Source organism: Amaranthus tricolor, chromosome 4, assembly GCF_026212465.1.
Source record: "Amaranthus tricolor cultivar Red isolate AtriRed21 chromosome 4, ASM2621246v1, whole genome shotgun sequence".
NCBI lineage: Eukaryota > Viridiplantae > Streptophyta > Magnoliopsida > Caryophyllales > Amaranthaceae > Amaranthus > Amaranthus tricolor.
The window spans coordinates 2,711,144-2,726,809 of NC_080050.1; the positions used below are offsets into that span (position 1 = coordinate 2,711,144).

Here is a 15,666-nt window from a genome sequence, read left to right on the forward strand (position 1 = left end):
GTCAAAAACTGTAAGCACATAATGCTGAGTGCTGAATATTAATTTTACTCAGCTAGACAATTAAATTAAGGCTTTTTAATTGGTGATTAATAGTTTCAAACGTGCCTATGTTTACAACCTAATTATAATCAACTCTTTCTTAATTTCCTTATAATACACCAGGCAGCTTTTATTAAATAATTACTCGTAATTCACTTTCAGTTTGTTTTTATTAATCATTAATTATTTTGTTTTCTTCCTCGAAGGCTGCACCCAAGTTAGTTTGGAACTTGGGATCTTAACCAACCAAGAAAACACCACCCTCTAATAGCCTTGTTATGTAGTGTTCAAAATAAATTAAATATCGATTCGATTTGGATCTGAAAATTTGAATATTTAGTTTTTGGCTTTTATTTTATATTATGTTTTTTAATAAATATTTAAACTGATCACTTCGCTTTCATTCTTTTATCAATTTTATTTTTCTTAATTTTGAAAACAAATCATTTTGGTATAATGGTTAGATAATAGATACTTAGATTTTCAAAATTTTAAATTAATTAATAATAGATTATTTATGCAACTTAGTCATAGTTCAAAATTGTACATATTAATAAATTCAACAACTTAAACAAACATTTTTAATAAAAAATATACAAAAACTTTTAATAAAAAATATAGATATTCTAAACAAAAAAAAAAGTGTTAGAGCTGTAGCGAAATTTGGCCTTATAATAGTTATAAAATAATATTAATATAACACCTCTCACAAAATGAAAATTATAGGAATGAGACAAAATCATCAATATGAAGTAACAAAATATAACTTAAGAAATAAACTTCTCTTAATTTATATTAAGTTTCGAATAATGTGAATTACAAATTGATTGATTTAGTTAAAACTACAAAACTCAAGGAGTATATATATTACATACTCCCTAAAAAAATGAATGCTGAAGAGAAAAACTAATCCTACATTTTCTCTTCTCCTATGCATTTCTAAAGTTAATTAAAGCATCTCCTTAATTAACTCTTTCTCCTCTCTTTTCCTTTATTATCCTAAAGATTCTCCTTACCATTATTTTACACATAAAGAAAATCAAATATTTGATTTTGCCAATATTCTAATTCGAGATCCGAATCTAACATTTACTTAAAAACCAGATATCCAATTTGAATTATTCATTTTCAAAAATGATTATACTTTTCGATTTTTATAACCGGATATCGGATATTTTTAACATGTATGTAGTAGTTCACAAAAGTATATAATTTCTATAGGAGTATATTGTACTTTTAACCCATAGAATATCCTTAGCAAGAAGTTTCGAGGATGTTGAATAATATTGAGTGTTCCACTATACTAGAGGCTCTTTGACTTATATGTTGCATATTGACAAGGTCGTCGTTGCAATCTAATATTTTTTTAATTTGATTTTTGGTTCCTAACTAGCTAGAGTATTCATGGATGAGTAAACATTCTTCAATTAAATTATATTCATATAGACAGTAATCAAATCTAATCAATTTTACTCATAATCGATCGAGTATTAAGAGTCAAAAACACTACGAAAAGCTTATTTGAGTGAAAGTAAATCTTACTGGATGATAGGCATACTCAATTGAGTCCATCTAAACTCCATTGGGCGGATTGAGTGAATTATTGTTAAAATAATTAAAAATAAAAATTCTTAGATCTCTGATCATGTAAGATGCATACGATATGGTTTTAGCGTGTCTAATTCTTTATTTTGTGTTGTCAAAAAAAAACTTTAAATTCGACTGCATCAAGATATATTACGTTCATTAAACTACTTTCTAAGAAAGATCCAAACAAGCTTAGGATCTCAATCTATGTCTTTCCTTTGCTACTTTTTTCGTAGCCATATTAGCCCTAGTTTAAGTATATCCAATTAGGTTTGAACAGGATCTAATTTTGTTCTCTTTTGCATCATAAATTCGTCATTATTCTTACAAAATACTTAAAGCCAACAAACCACATCAACACCTAATTAAATCGAGTCAAAATATGTTAAAATCAATTACATATTTCATACTTGTTATGTTTGACTTTTAATATAGTTCAATGCACTAGTTCAATTCTTATATCTTTAATTATGTATAATAAAAAATATAAAAAATTAATATTTGCATTGAGATGAATCAAACAAGATTCTACTTGATTATGTTTTAACTTATAAATTAACAACAAGAAAAATAGTATTAGACGACAACTATTATTGTGGCCATAGTATCAGAAGTTGTCGCCTAAGGGATGGGCGTCAAATTTATTTTTATCACCACTTGTGTCGCCCAATTGGTGTTGCCCATGCATAAAATCATCGGGCCATATTGAATAGTTGTCGCCCATAATTTTAATTTTGGGCTTCAAATAATTGGTAACCCAAGTTGTGTCTTTGGGCGTCATATTATTTTATTCTCAAGTTGTGCCTTTGGGCATCATATTATTTTATTCTCAAGTTGTGTCTTTGGGCGTCATATTATTTTATTCTCCAAGTTATGTCTTTGGGTGTCATATTATTTTATTGCCCAAGTATATTGATTTAGGGCTTCATGTTTCTTCTTCGTCGCCCAAACGTGCTTTTGGCTTCAAAAAATTTCAACTTTTGAACATAAGTCCAAATATGGGCATCAAATTTTATTGAGGCCTAAGTACACTTTGAGCTACATCTTTCCTATTGTGGTCCAAAGTCAAACATTACCATCATGCTTTTGATTGGCATCATCTCCCTTTCATACTTTGCTTTTGATTTTCTTGTAAAAACATAAAATAATTTAATAACCATGAAAAGTGGCTAATATTACTTCTTGGCAATCACTGAAAATGGCAAATATATTGACAATAAGTTGTACACTAATCAACTTAGCCCACATAATATCAAAAACACTTCTTGTATGTCTTACAACTAGCTCAAAATAACTACATACATGATGATCTTTCTCCCAAACAAACTTGAACTTTCCTATGCAAACTTTAAACAATGTCACCTTAACCTGAAAAATAAACACAAAATTTTTAGGACATGCATAAACATCATGAGGAAAATGTTTCATCGACACAATAAGGTTTGGGAGTAGATGTTGTGAATTTTATGTAAAGGAAGGACAATAATTATCGCAATTGCACATCATCTTATTATACAACCAACAATTTTATCATGTCCAGCTCCAACTAAAAAAAATCGAAAGGCCTTAAGAATAAAAAAGCTATAAGAAAAGCACTATAATAACTTATCTGTATTTTAGCAACTATCTTAGGAGTTAAAACATAACAATTTCCCATTTATGCATGGGTTACTACTCCATCTTAACATTATACTAATATTTGCAAATAAATTGTTAGAGTATATAACATGTTTCGGTAGTGAAACGAGGAAGTGCAAAAGACACTTAAAATACCTGGAGATAGGCAGAAGTGTGATCAAGAGGAGCTACTCGTGGGAGGAAGTGACTTGAATTCCTGCAAAACAACACGTTAGCCTTGTCCGGGGGGTGATTTCCCGGAAAACCCCTCCGACGCTCAAGTTAGAACGTGGATATGAGAATAAGGAGTAAGTGATTAGAAACTGAATACAAGAAAATGCGGTGGTGGATGTTATTAGAATTTTTGGTAGGCTAAAGAGGTAGGGTATGAGTAAGGACACTTGAGTTATTTTCAGATGCCCCTTCCTCTCTTGATGGTAGCCCCTATTTATAATGGTGAGGAAGGGAAGTTACATCAGAGAGTGGGAGTTGAAGATCATGGGAGACATGGGCAGTCAATTCCCATGGAGGAAGGATTACCATACAATTAAGGGGAAGTTATCTTTGAGGAGAAGTGGACTAACATGGGAGTAGTGGGAGGAGGACCATGCATTGTGGAAGAATGGGAAGTTGCTTTACGGGAAGCTAGTTTAAGGCATTGAGAGGTTACTAATTCATGGGCCTATTCAAGGGAGATGGAAAACCCAGAAGAAGGCCCGTTGACCGAAAGTCAAAGTCAACCCGAAAGGTCAAGGGGTACTTAAGTAATATAACGTTAATTATTAAATAAATTAATAAAAGAATAAATATTACCATAACATTCAGTCCCACGCATGAAGGATGATGTGAGGAAATAGCCCCACCAATCGGAGATATCTTCCTTTATGCGGAAAAATACGTGTCCGTCGGAATTGATTTAGTGAAGAAACATGATCGTAGAGAATATTCGAAAGCTCATGAGGAATAATACGGCCACAATCAGGCAGACCTTCTGACGGATTAGGAAAATTTGGCTCGTAAGCTTCGAATCGACAGTTCACACGTCAAATTCCGAGTTATAATGGAGAAGTTATCGCCTTTTCAAAATAACCGCAAGAGATGCTTTAAAGTAAAGAAAAATGATTAACACCATCAAAGCCGCGGCTTCCAGCATGCCGCGGAATATCCTTGGCTATCCTTTTTATTTATCCTCGGAAGAACAGATGTGGGAGTCGGACCCCGATATGTGCCCCACTGATGTCGCGGAAGTCTCAGTACTTAAAATATTTTTGAGTAAGGCAGCCCCCAAGGGGGGTCCGACTTATCAACCGCACGGATCTCCACGGACCTGGGTATCTTCCTTTTCATCAAGGCTTCGAGCCGGAGAGTAGGAGGAAAACATGATACCGCGGCATAGCTGAGCTGACCCCCTAGTTAAATGAGCCACATGTATGAAAGACACGGCTTGAACATATACTTTGATTTTTCAGTCTTCACTGAGGTACCTAGGGGGGTCCGACTTATCGATGTGGCGGGAAATTTTTAAAACTTGAAGTCGTTTGAATTTCCTCGTTCTGACATGCCCCCCTTCTATCTTTAAAGACGTGGAAAGATTTTGTAATTCCATGTCACAGATGACACTAAAGGTACGGAAGCATTTCTCCCGTACTTAGAATTTTTACCTTAACTAGGACCATTTGGGGGTCCGACTTGTCGACCATGCGGACACCCCAACACGGAATAATTCGCATTCGTTCTAGAGTGTAACTCAGGGTCCGACTTATTGACCTTTCGGAATATTATCAATACTGAACCACAAAACATATCCATAACTTTCCTATGACGCGGAAGGGGCATTTAGGTCCGTGTCTTCGATCATACGGATAAAGGCAGATTATACCATACTTAGTTTTTTACAACATGACAGTGTTCCAAGGAGTCCGACTTATCAATCATACGGACTCTCTGAAATATTTCACCTCATACATACGACGGTTTAGAGCAAAAGTAATGCGGCATGACATTCGCCGTATCCATAAGTCGGGCAGCTGAATGCGTAACTTTTCATACTTGAAACATTTTTCGTTCTTGGAGGTGCAGTTTAGGGTCCGACTTGTCGACTTCCCGGACGTACTCAAATGTTGGAAGACTTAGAACAAATTTCCACACTCTCCCTCTCCTTGGGGGTCCGACTTATCGACCCGACGGTTGCCCGAAAGTTGGTTAACTGGATACTTGGAGAAATTTGATGTTCCCCCCACATTGGGGATCCGACTTATCAATCTCCCGGCTATAGTTAAGAACTGACACTTCAAAGATTTTTCAATATTTCCTTTCTATTGAGGGTCCGACTTGTAGATCTTACGGAACATGTTGAACACTTAGAAAAATTCCCAACGATTCCCCCTCATGGGGAGTCCGACTTATCTTTTTCACGACTCTCGTTTGGGATTCTCCTTTCCATATATTGTACTTAAGTCCCAAAGGCATTTATTGCTGTTATAAATAAGGTGGTTGGAACAGTTCCCCTTACTTAATTCTCATTACTTCCTTCAAATTTTTACATTGCTGGAAAGAGAAAGTAGAGAGAGACGCTCTGACAATCTTCATCCTTCCTTCAAACTTCTGACCAATTCTTGAAGATCTTCAAGATATCTGACAGATCTTCATCAAGTTTCTGACAAATCTCCAACTTTCTTCAAAGGTATTCAAACTTTTTCCCAGATCTTCGAATTTCTTCAAGTTAATCTTCAAACTGTTCTTAAATTTCTTCGATTTGTTCTTGAATTTCTTCAAATTATTCTTGAATGTTAGCCTAGGACATTGAATTCGTTTTATGAATTTAGTCTCTATTCTTTACAAGTTTCGCCTACTACTTTATGATTCTTGTTAACATGGATGTCGCGGCTACTCAAGAGACCATAGCTAACTCAGACATTAACCCTACTAACTTGCCGGAAACTCCTTTGATAGTACGTAGGCGTCTTAATAAAAAGGGGTTGTTAATGAATGATTCGGACGAAAGTAGTTCGGTGAGAATTACCCCCCATTATGAACCAATAAAAGCCGGGGATGAGTCGTCTGTATCCCCTATATACCCTCCGGAGATTATGAAAACTGCTCCTTGGGAAGTGAGCATTGCTTTCTTTCCCAATTACTTGCCGCGAATAAATCCTGACTTGGAAGGGTTATTGTATGTAGATATGGAAAACCTTGAAGGATCAGCCGAGTCTTCTGGAAGGGAGAGCGCAGCGCCAGTTCCTCCTCCATTCTACATTCCAGACGGCGGGCCCCTAAACTACTTCATTGATTTACAGACCAAGAGAGATTTGGATAGTCAACGGGAAGCCATCTCCCGGAAATGGGGTTTGCCGGAGAACATTAATATTATTACACCGGGGAATTACGACACCGTTAGGTTTCCCCCCCTCATTGTATAGCTGCTTACTTTCCTTCTTTCCAACTAGGACTTAGATTCCATCTTCACCCATTTTTTAGGGAGGTGTTAGAGCTGTTAAACGTTTCGGTGCCCGAGCTATATCCTAACGCTTGGGGGTGTATGGTGGCCTTTTTGATTTTATGCAAAGTTTTGGCCGTGCCACCGACATTGACCGCCTTTAGATATAGTTTTAGAGCCCGCCTATGTAATTCTCAATCATACGGCTGCGGCTGGATTACTATTACGCATCGTCGCGGGCTGAAGATAGTCCAAGACCTCCCTGATAACCAGAAGGGGTATAGGACGAAATTTGCGTATTTGTACAATTCGGGAGGATGGAATATTAAGACCTCCTTCGACATCAAACCCAACCTTTCAGGTTTTAATAATGGAATCCCGCAGTGTTCTTTTAGTGACGCGGTGATCATTGAATATGCGAAGATGGACGTTCAATTGGGAAGGAAACCCATGAACGTCCAACTTAATTGGATACCCGGTCGTCCTGAGTTGGAGAATGAGAACCTCCTCTCAGCATTCGGCATCAGCTTGGCTATCGATCGGAGTAAGAGTTGTCGGATTTCTTCCTTCTCTTTTCTATGGTATGTTTAGCTGTTTCTAACTCATGGTTTTACAGGGATAGCCAAGGAAAATCTTCGAGCAAAGAGTCCAGATCTAATGAAGAAATTCAGTGTTTTGAGACTTGCTCAAGGGGCCATCTAACGGCCCGAGGATAAGCCTCTACCTCTTCCTCCGAAGGTATAACTTCACACATTTTTTCGTTCTGAAAGATTTCTGTTGATTCCTCCTAACCTTTTCTTTTGTAGGACTCGACGACCGTAGAGAAGGGTCTTGACGAGGTGCCCGGCGAGGAAGAGGCTCTCCGTCTCCTCGAGGAGAGGAGAAAAGTACACGTTCCCGATGACTCCCAAAGGGTAATCCCCTCTAAGAAGAGGGAATCAAAGAAAAAGAAAAGTGGGAAGGGGAGGAAGAGAAAAAGAGACTCTCCTTCCCACGGGGAGAGCGCGGCAAAGAAGGTCTCCCTCGATACCATACATACCGCTGTACCTCTACAGGCGAGGTCGGCGGGAGGGGAGACGTCGACTCCCCCGGCCGAAGCCCCCATCTCCCCGAAAGACAAGGAGACGGTCGGGGAGTCGTCTGCGGCCCCAGAGCCGCGGATAGAGGAGGTGTATCGTCGTAGGGAGGTCACACCTTTCCAACCCGATACCCTCTTCAATGAATTGGGGCACAAGGGTATGATTACCCGTTTCAACCGGGCGACGTCCCATCTGATCAGCCGGAAGGATGTCGATCATCTGGACTCCCTGCCTCCTGTCGACAGGGTTCGTTAACTCCAGGCCTCGGCGGCTGAGGTACAATGTCAGTTTTTCAGTCTGTTCGAATTAGATTGCCGGATGATCTATTTGACCTTATTCTCCTTTGCAGACGTACTTAAGGCTATCGTTTGAATTGAACCTTAGCCGTCAGAGTGCCGCGGACAGAGAAACCCTGGCGGCCCTCACTTCTCACTGCCAAGAACAAGAGGAGGAGCTGAAGAGGCTGAGGGCAGATCTTGAGGAGCTGCCTTCCTTAAAGGAGAAGCTAGCTAAGTGCGTTGAATTAAAAGAGCGCTTAGTCAGCACAGAAGAATGGCGAGAAAGGGCCAGGAAGCAGCTTGAGGGGACCGTGGCTAACTTGGACACGGCGTCAAATATGTCGGCCACCCTTGGCCATGAGATCGGGCACCTGACGGATGTTCATGCTAAGCTGGTGCGACAAAACCAGTCACTTCTGCGTCAGGTGTCCGATGATTCGGATAAGTTCCAAACCTTGCTGTCCGCGGCAAGAATATACAAGCTTTGCTTGGGTAGGAAGTCGCGGATGGTAAGGGATTGGTTGTCCTCGGATGAGCCGGAGGCATCAAGTTTCTTGGGGGCGCTAACCACGGAAATGGTGGGAGCCGGTACCATGATAAGCGGTGAAAGATTCCGCCTGGTTGCCGAGGAGTTAGGCGTCGACTTTGATTCCCTCCTTGAGAAGGCCAATGAGAAGGGGAACGAAGCTTTGGCTAACCTAGCTCCGATTTTGGATCGGGAGTCAGCGGTGCTGGTGGACCCTCATTGGGACGCGGAAGAGGCTAGGGAGTGGTCGGAGAGAGTGGACCCTGCTGCTGAAAAGGAGGCCTTACGTCTTGATTTGGACAAACTCTCTCTCTCTCCTCCCTCTGCCTCGGACGTCTCCGAGAACTTGGCGCTTTCTAAGCTGGAGAGTTTGTGTTTAGACTTATCCAATCTGCTGATTGAAGAGGGCAAAAACCTCCAAGGCTTATTCAGGGACTTATCCGAGATCGGAGTGGAGCCGTTCGATGTTGAAGAATTCATAAGCTTCACTCCGAGCCTTGGCGAGGGAGTGGCCGGGTCACCCCCCTCAAGATCCGGAGGGAGATGTAGACGCCTTCTTGGATGATCTCTGATTTTTGTAATATAAATTTTGTAATATTAACTTTTGTAACCTTAAATATAATCAATTTGTATGTTGATCTTGATGCCGTATTTGTTTAAATATTTCAAATTTTCTTTCATCGGCCGCGGCTTCTCTCCCTCACTAGGCGGGAAACAGCCTTTAATTGATGTCACGGATTGAACTTGTAGATTTGACAATTTCGACCTTGGAACCAATTTAAGGGTCTGACTTATCAATGTCGCGGCTGGTTGAACTTCAGGACCCTTATCAGAGGGTCCGACTTGTCGACGTTGCGGACAAGGAACATTCAGCTAGATATTTGGAATGATTTTTAACTCGGGACCCCAATCTGAGGGTCCGACTTGTCGATGTCCCGGTTGAGAAATGTGAAAAACTTGGAATATTTTTGAACTTAGGGACCCCAAACTGGGGGTCCGACTTATCGATGTCCCGGTTGGAAAACATCTTTGTGAAAAACTTAGAATGTTTTTGAATTCAGGGACCCCAAACTGGGGGTCCGACTTATCGATGCTACGAACAGATGGTGAATGCTTCAAATGATTTTTGGTCTTGGAACCCTATTCTAAGGGTCTGACTTATAGATATCACAAGTTCGTTAGTGACTTAGAATAATTTGATAATGGGACCCCTCTCAAGGGGTCCGACTTATGGATATTACTGATTTAATAAGATTTTGCAATAGATTTTTACCAAATAATTGCGAACATAGGAGCCGGATAATCTGAAAATGAAACTTCTGTTATAAAGGATTGATAAGAATACAAATGACGATGACAAAAGTGATTTCGAATGACAACGCAACTATGTTGCGGAATGAAGGTAGTCGCGGATTGATGCTGCTAACACTGATACTAGTAACTGATTGCCCCTTGCAAATTTTATTAAATGAAGAATTTCTTTAAGTGGTCTCCATTCCATGGACGGGGTAGTTTTTTCCCTTTCATGTCTTCTAGTTCGAAAGTTCCCGGTTTGATGATGCGGGTGACTTTAAAAGGGTCGTCCCAGTTGGCTCCTAACTTTCCTTTTTCCCCTATCTTTCCCGTAGCCTCGACTTTGCGGAGTACAAAGTCCCCAATTTGAATACGTCTGGTTTTGACATGACGGTTGAAGCTACGAATCATTCTCTGCTTCTGTGCTATCGATCTCAACAGTGCGTTTACTCTTGTTTCGGGTAGGAGATCTAGGTTTGTTCTTTTTCCTTCCTCATTCTCGGCGTGTGAGTAGTAGGTGACCCGTGTGGAGGGTACGCCTATTTCCACTGGAAGTACGGCTTCGGATCCGTACACTAAATAGAATGGCGTATGCCCCGTGGCCTCTTTGATTGTTGTTCAACTTGCCCATAAGATGCCTGGTAATTCTTCATCCCAATTTCCTTTGACCCCTTCTATCTTCTTTTTGATACCGTTGAGAATTTCCTTGTTTGCGGACTCAACTTGCCCGTTAGTTTGAGGTCGAGATACAGAACTGAACCTGATTTGGATGTTGAACCTGTCGCAGTACTCGGTGGTGTTCTTGCTAACAAATTGCCTTCCATTGTCTGTTATGATCACATGAGGGATGCCATATCTTGTTATAATATTCCGCCATATAAACTGACAGACTTGCTTGTCTGTGATAGAGCTAAGAGCCTCCGCTTCCACATACTTGGTGAAGTAATCGATAGCCACAATGATGAACTTTCTTTGGCCCTTGGCAGGTGGGAAGGGGCCGAGGAGATCCATGCCCCATTTGTCAAAAGGCAGAACGGCTTGCATGGCGGTCAAGTAATTTGATGGCTTCCTCCCAATCTTCGAGTGGTATTGACATTCAGGACATCTTTTGATTAAGGTTTCCGCGTCATTCCTGAGTGAGGGCCAATACTATCCGCTTCTGAGAACCTTTCCTACAACGGTTCGCACTCCTTGATGAATACCACATCCGCCTTCGTGTATTTCGCGAAGGATATAGTTTCCTTCTTCAGGAGAAACACATTTCAGAAGGGGGTGTGTATATGACTTTTTATAGAGCGTTCCTTCGTAGAGTTCGAACCATCTGGCCTTTTTCTGGACCATTCTTGCTTGATTTTTATCTTGGGGAAGCGTCTGATTCTGCAAGAACTTGATGTAAGGATCCATCCACATTTCTGACCTATCAATGGTGTTTACCATGAGATTGATACTGGGGTTTGGAAGTACTTCCCAGATGATGTCGCGGGGCGCGGATGTTTCAGCTGAGCTAGCCAGCTTTTCCAAAGAGTCAGCTTGTGCATTTTGGGATCTTGGGATATGGACCAAAGTGAATTTGTCGAATTTCTGAACAAATTCCTTTACTTGCTGTAAGTACATTTTCATGCTTTCATCTTTGGCCTCGAATTCTCCATTTACCTGTCCAACTATTAGTTGGGAATCAGAAAATGCGGACAATATCTTACCCCCTGCTTCGTAGCAGATTTTCAGCCCCATCAATAAAGCTTCATATTCGGCCTCATTGTTGGACGCCGCGAACTCGAATCTTACCGCCCTTTCCATACGGACCCCGGCGGACGATTCAATGAGGAGTCCAGCCCCACTTGCTAATTGTGTCGAGGACCCATCTACATACAACTTCCATTCTTGATTGGGTTCAGGATGAGGGGGAAGAGTACTTTCAGCAATGAAATCGGCCAGGGCCTGGGCTTTGACCGCTGTGCGAGGCTCATACTCGATTCCGAAATCTGCTAGCTGGTTTGCCCAATCGGTAACGCGGCTTGACTTATTTTTCCCTTCCAGAATCTGTTTCAAAGGTTGATCAGTCCGAACGATGATCTGGTGAGATTAGAAGTATGGCTTCAATTTTCTGTTTGCCATCACTATTGCAAATATGACCTTTTCCACTTCGCAGTAGTTCCCCTCTGAGCCCCGGAATGCATGACTCACATAGTATATTGGAAGCTGTTTCTTTTCTCTTTCCGCCACTAGTACTCCGGATAGCGAGTACTCGGAGATAGAGACATATAGGACCAGCTTCTCCCCTTTGATGGGTGATACTAATTTCGGCAAGGTAGACAGGTGTTCCTTCAATTCCTGGAATGCTTCTTCTGCTTCTCTCGTCCATTCGAACTTGCTTTGCTTTAGGGTTTTGAAGAAGGGGGAGCATTTGTCCGCGGATTTGGATAGAAATCTCCCTAAGGCTGCTAGGCACCCTGTTAGTTTCTGCACTTCTTTTACGGATCTGGGGGACTTCATATCTTGGATTGCCTTAATTTTGTCAGGGTTTGCCTCTATCCCTCTTTCGTCGACAAGGAAACCAAGACACTTACCTCCAGTAACTCCAAAGACGCATTTATCTGGATTGAGTCGCATTTGGTGCTTCCGGAGGGTTATGAATGTTTCTCGGAGGTCTGCAGCATGTTCAGATGCTTGCTTGCTCTTTGCAATCATGTCGTCCACGTATACCTCCAGATTTCGGCCTATCTGAGATTGGAAGACTTTGTTTACCATTCTCTGATACGTGGCTCCGGCGTTTTTTAGACCAAAGGGCATGACTTTGTAGCAGTACACGCCGGCATTCGTGATGAACGCTGTGTGCGGTTGGTCTTCAGGGCCAACGGGATTTGATGATAACCTGCGTTAGCATCCATGAAGCTCAACAGGGCGTGTCCTGCTGTGGAGTCCACCAAACGATCTATCTTGGGGAGAGGGTAGTCGTCTTTTGGGCATGCCTTGTTTAGATCCGTGAAATCGACGCACATTCTCCACTTCCCGTTGGATTTCTTGACGAGAACAACGTTGGAGAGCCAATCTGAATATTTGCATTCCCTGATGAATCCGGCCTTCAATAACTTCTCCACCTCCTCTTTGGCGGCCTCTATTCACTCTCTTCCCTGATGTCGCAGCTTTTGCTTCACGGGTTTATAACCTGGCTTTATATCAAGTTTATGACACGTGATATGGGTAGGGATACCAGGCATCTCTTCCGTGGAGAAAGCGAAGACATCGCGGAACTCGGCGATGGTGGCCAAGAGATCAGTCTTGATTGCGTCTGAGAGGTTTTTTCCAACTTTTATTTGTTTCCCATCAAACATCTCCACCTCCTCATACCGTTCCACTGGGTGAGGCCTTCCGTGGGCGTTGGGGTTGTCTGTATACACGCTCATGACGGCTGAAGAGTCTCCCCTCTTTCTTTTGGAGGGAGTGGAGGAGGTTTCTCGCTTGAGGGTACTCACTAGACATTGACGAGCTGTCACTTGGTCCCCTTTGAGTATACCCACTTGCCCATTATCCCGCTCAAACTGAAGCAAGAGTTGATGAGGGAAGATTGCAGCTTTGATTTTGTTGATGAGCGGAAGCCCCATGATGGCGTTGTAGGGGAATGTGAGATCTACAACCGTGAATCGTATGGGCATCGTTCTACTTTTGTCCTTCTCTTCTACTCGTACGGGTAGTACGATGGTACCCAGTGGAACGACCTGGTTTCCCCCAAACCCGATCAAAGGTTTATCGAGGGGTTGCAAGTGTTTTTCTTCAAACTGCATTTTCCTTAGGCAATCCATTGTTAGAAGATCAGCCGTACTTCCGGTATCTACAAGTACCCTTTTGACTTTCATTTGCCAAATTTTCAAAGTGACCACCAGAGGGTCAGTATGTGGTTGTTGCAGCATTTGGGAGGTCGTGGCATCGAATTTCATGACCGGCCCACTGGATGTGGTCATTGAGGGTCCCTTTAGCAGAGTATGGACGCTATCTCTTGCGGCGCGGATGGTGGGATATTCCTCAGTGTATCCACCGAAAATCAGGTTGATAGTCCCTTGAGTGTTGGAACTTTCGCGCTTGGCCTCATCCCTCCCGGGGGATCTGCGTTTTTGGTGCCACGGCTTTCTTTCGACTTCTTTTGCTACATAGTCTCCCTTGTTGATGAACCTCGACAGTTTCCCTTCATCAGCCAATTGGTGCAGGATACGTTTAAGTTCACGGCATTGGGCCAAAGTGTGGCCGTGTTCTTTGTGGTAGTCACACCACAGATTGAAGTTAATACGGTTGGAGGGGGTGTTAGTAGGAGGCGGAGTTGGCAATTCATTGCGGATGGCATAGAATATGTCTTTCCTGTTGCGGTTGAACATCGGATCATTGCCTCCATCGAGTATACTCCGCGTCCTAGTTTCTTTCCCTCCTCAATGCTTGTTCCTCTCTGTTTCTCGAGGATTGATTGGCAATGGGGTCCTTCTTATCAGACCTCCGTTTCTTAGGATCATGGGCCTGACATATTTCGGAGGCCGTGACATAGCTTTGGCATTGCTTCATGGCCTCCGCGTATGTCTTCACTTGACTTTCGACCAACTGGAACTTCAGCCGTTGAGCCTTCATTCCGTTGATCAGGCGTTTAATGCAACCTAGTCTTCCAAATCGGTTACCTCCAGCACCGCCTCATGAAACTTTTTTAGATAGGATGATATGGATTCTCCTTCTAATTGCGTGATGCTGAGTAGATGAAAATTTGATTTCTCCTGCCTCCTGGAAGCTATAAAGTGGCCCAGGAACTTCTCTTCCAGTTGGGCAAAGTTGTGTATACTTCCTCCGGGAAGGGAGGTATACCATGTCAGTGCTACTCCCGTAAGAGTAGTCGGGAAGAACTTGCACCACAACAACGGGTCGTTGGTATACAGCAACATCAAGTTTTTGTAGGCCATCAGATGTTCCTCCGGGCAGGACGTTCCATCGAAGGCCGCCATGTTTGGAATCTTTATCTTCCCATTACTGGGGGTATTTAGTATCACCGGGGCCAATGGAGAGATTATGGGTACAAGTTTTCCAGAAAGGCTACTTTTGCCGGCCTCATTCCGCGGCATGGTGATGCGGCGGCTAGACTCCGCGGCTTGGGCTTGCTTTCTTTCTTCCCTCCTTTTATCCACCAATGATTGGACGCTTTCAGACGTCTTTTGTTTCTTACTTTCTAGGAAGGTGCGGACATCTCGAGAGGCGGTTTTAGATTCGCCATCCCGCAGATCTGTTTTGCTGAGGCTCGGGTAGGTTCTAGATCTCTCCCGCCTCTTCTTATTGCGTCTACTGGAGTGGGACGTCCTCGAGTTCCCATCCTGAGATTCATGAGACTTCGGTATCTCCTGATGGGGTTCGATTCGTGCCCGCAAGTTTTTTATTTGATCTGCCATGTCTTCTAATACTCGTTGCTGAGTAGGAGCATTATTCATGACGGCGCGGAGTTGTTCAGAGAAAGCAGCCGTGAGGTTCTGTGCTAGCATGTCCAGATCACGGCGAGTCACGGCTTGATTATTAGCGTGACCTGCAGAAGTATCTGTATCTGTGCTATGCACGGTGGCTGTTTGAGTCGGATTTCTCTTAAGAACCATGACTTTTTGTTCAATCGCTCTCCCCACAGACGGCGCCAAACTGTTTCGGTAGTGAAACGAGGAAGTGCAAAAGACACTTAAAATACCTGGAGATAGGCAGAAGTGTGATCAAGAGGAGCTACTCGTGGGAAGAAGTGACTTGAATTCCTGCAAAACAACACGTTAGCCTTGTCCGGGGGGTGATCTTCCGGAAAACCCC

At 42.4% G+C, this 15,666-nt stretch overlaps 1 protein-coding gene across 1 annotated transcript; it reads right to left on the reverse strand.

Annotated features, from left to right (window-relative positions):
* Positions 1-14,492: 14,492 nt before the first annotated feature.
* Positions 14,493-15,359, reverse strand: LOC130810248 (uncharacterized). The gene has a single exon (XM_057676231.1). It carries the CDS (start codon positions 15,357-15,359, stop codon positions 14,493-14,495), a length of 867 nt encoding a protein of 288 aa, XP_057532214.1.
* Between the last annotated feature and the right edge of the window lie 307 nt (positions 15,360-15,666).

Bases quoted from the DNA above. Each gene is read 5' to 3' on its own strand.
- LOC130810248 (XM_057676231.1), bottom strand. From the start codon at position 15,359: ATGCTAGCACAGAACCTCACGGCTGCTTTCTCTGAACAACTCCGCGCC.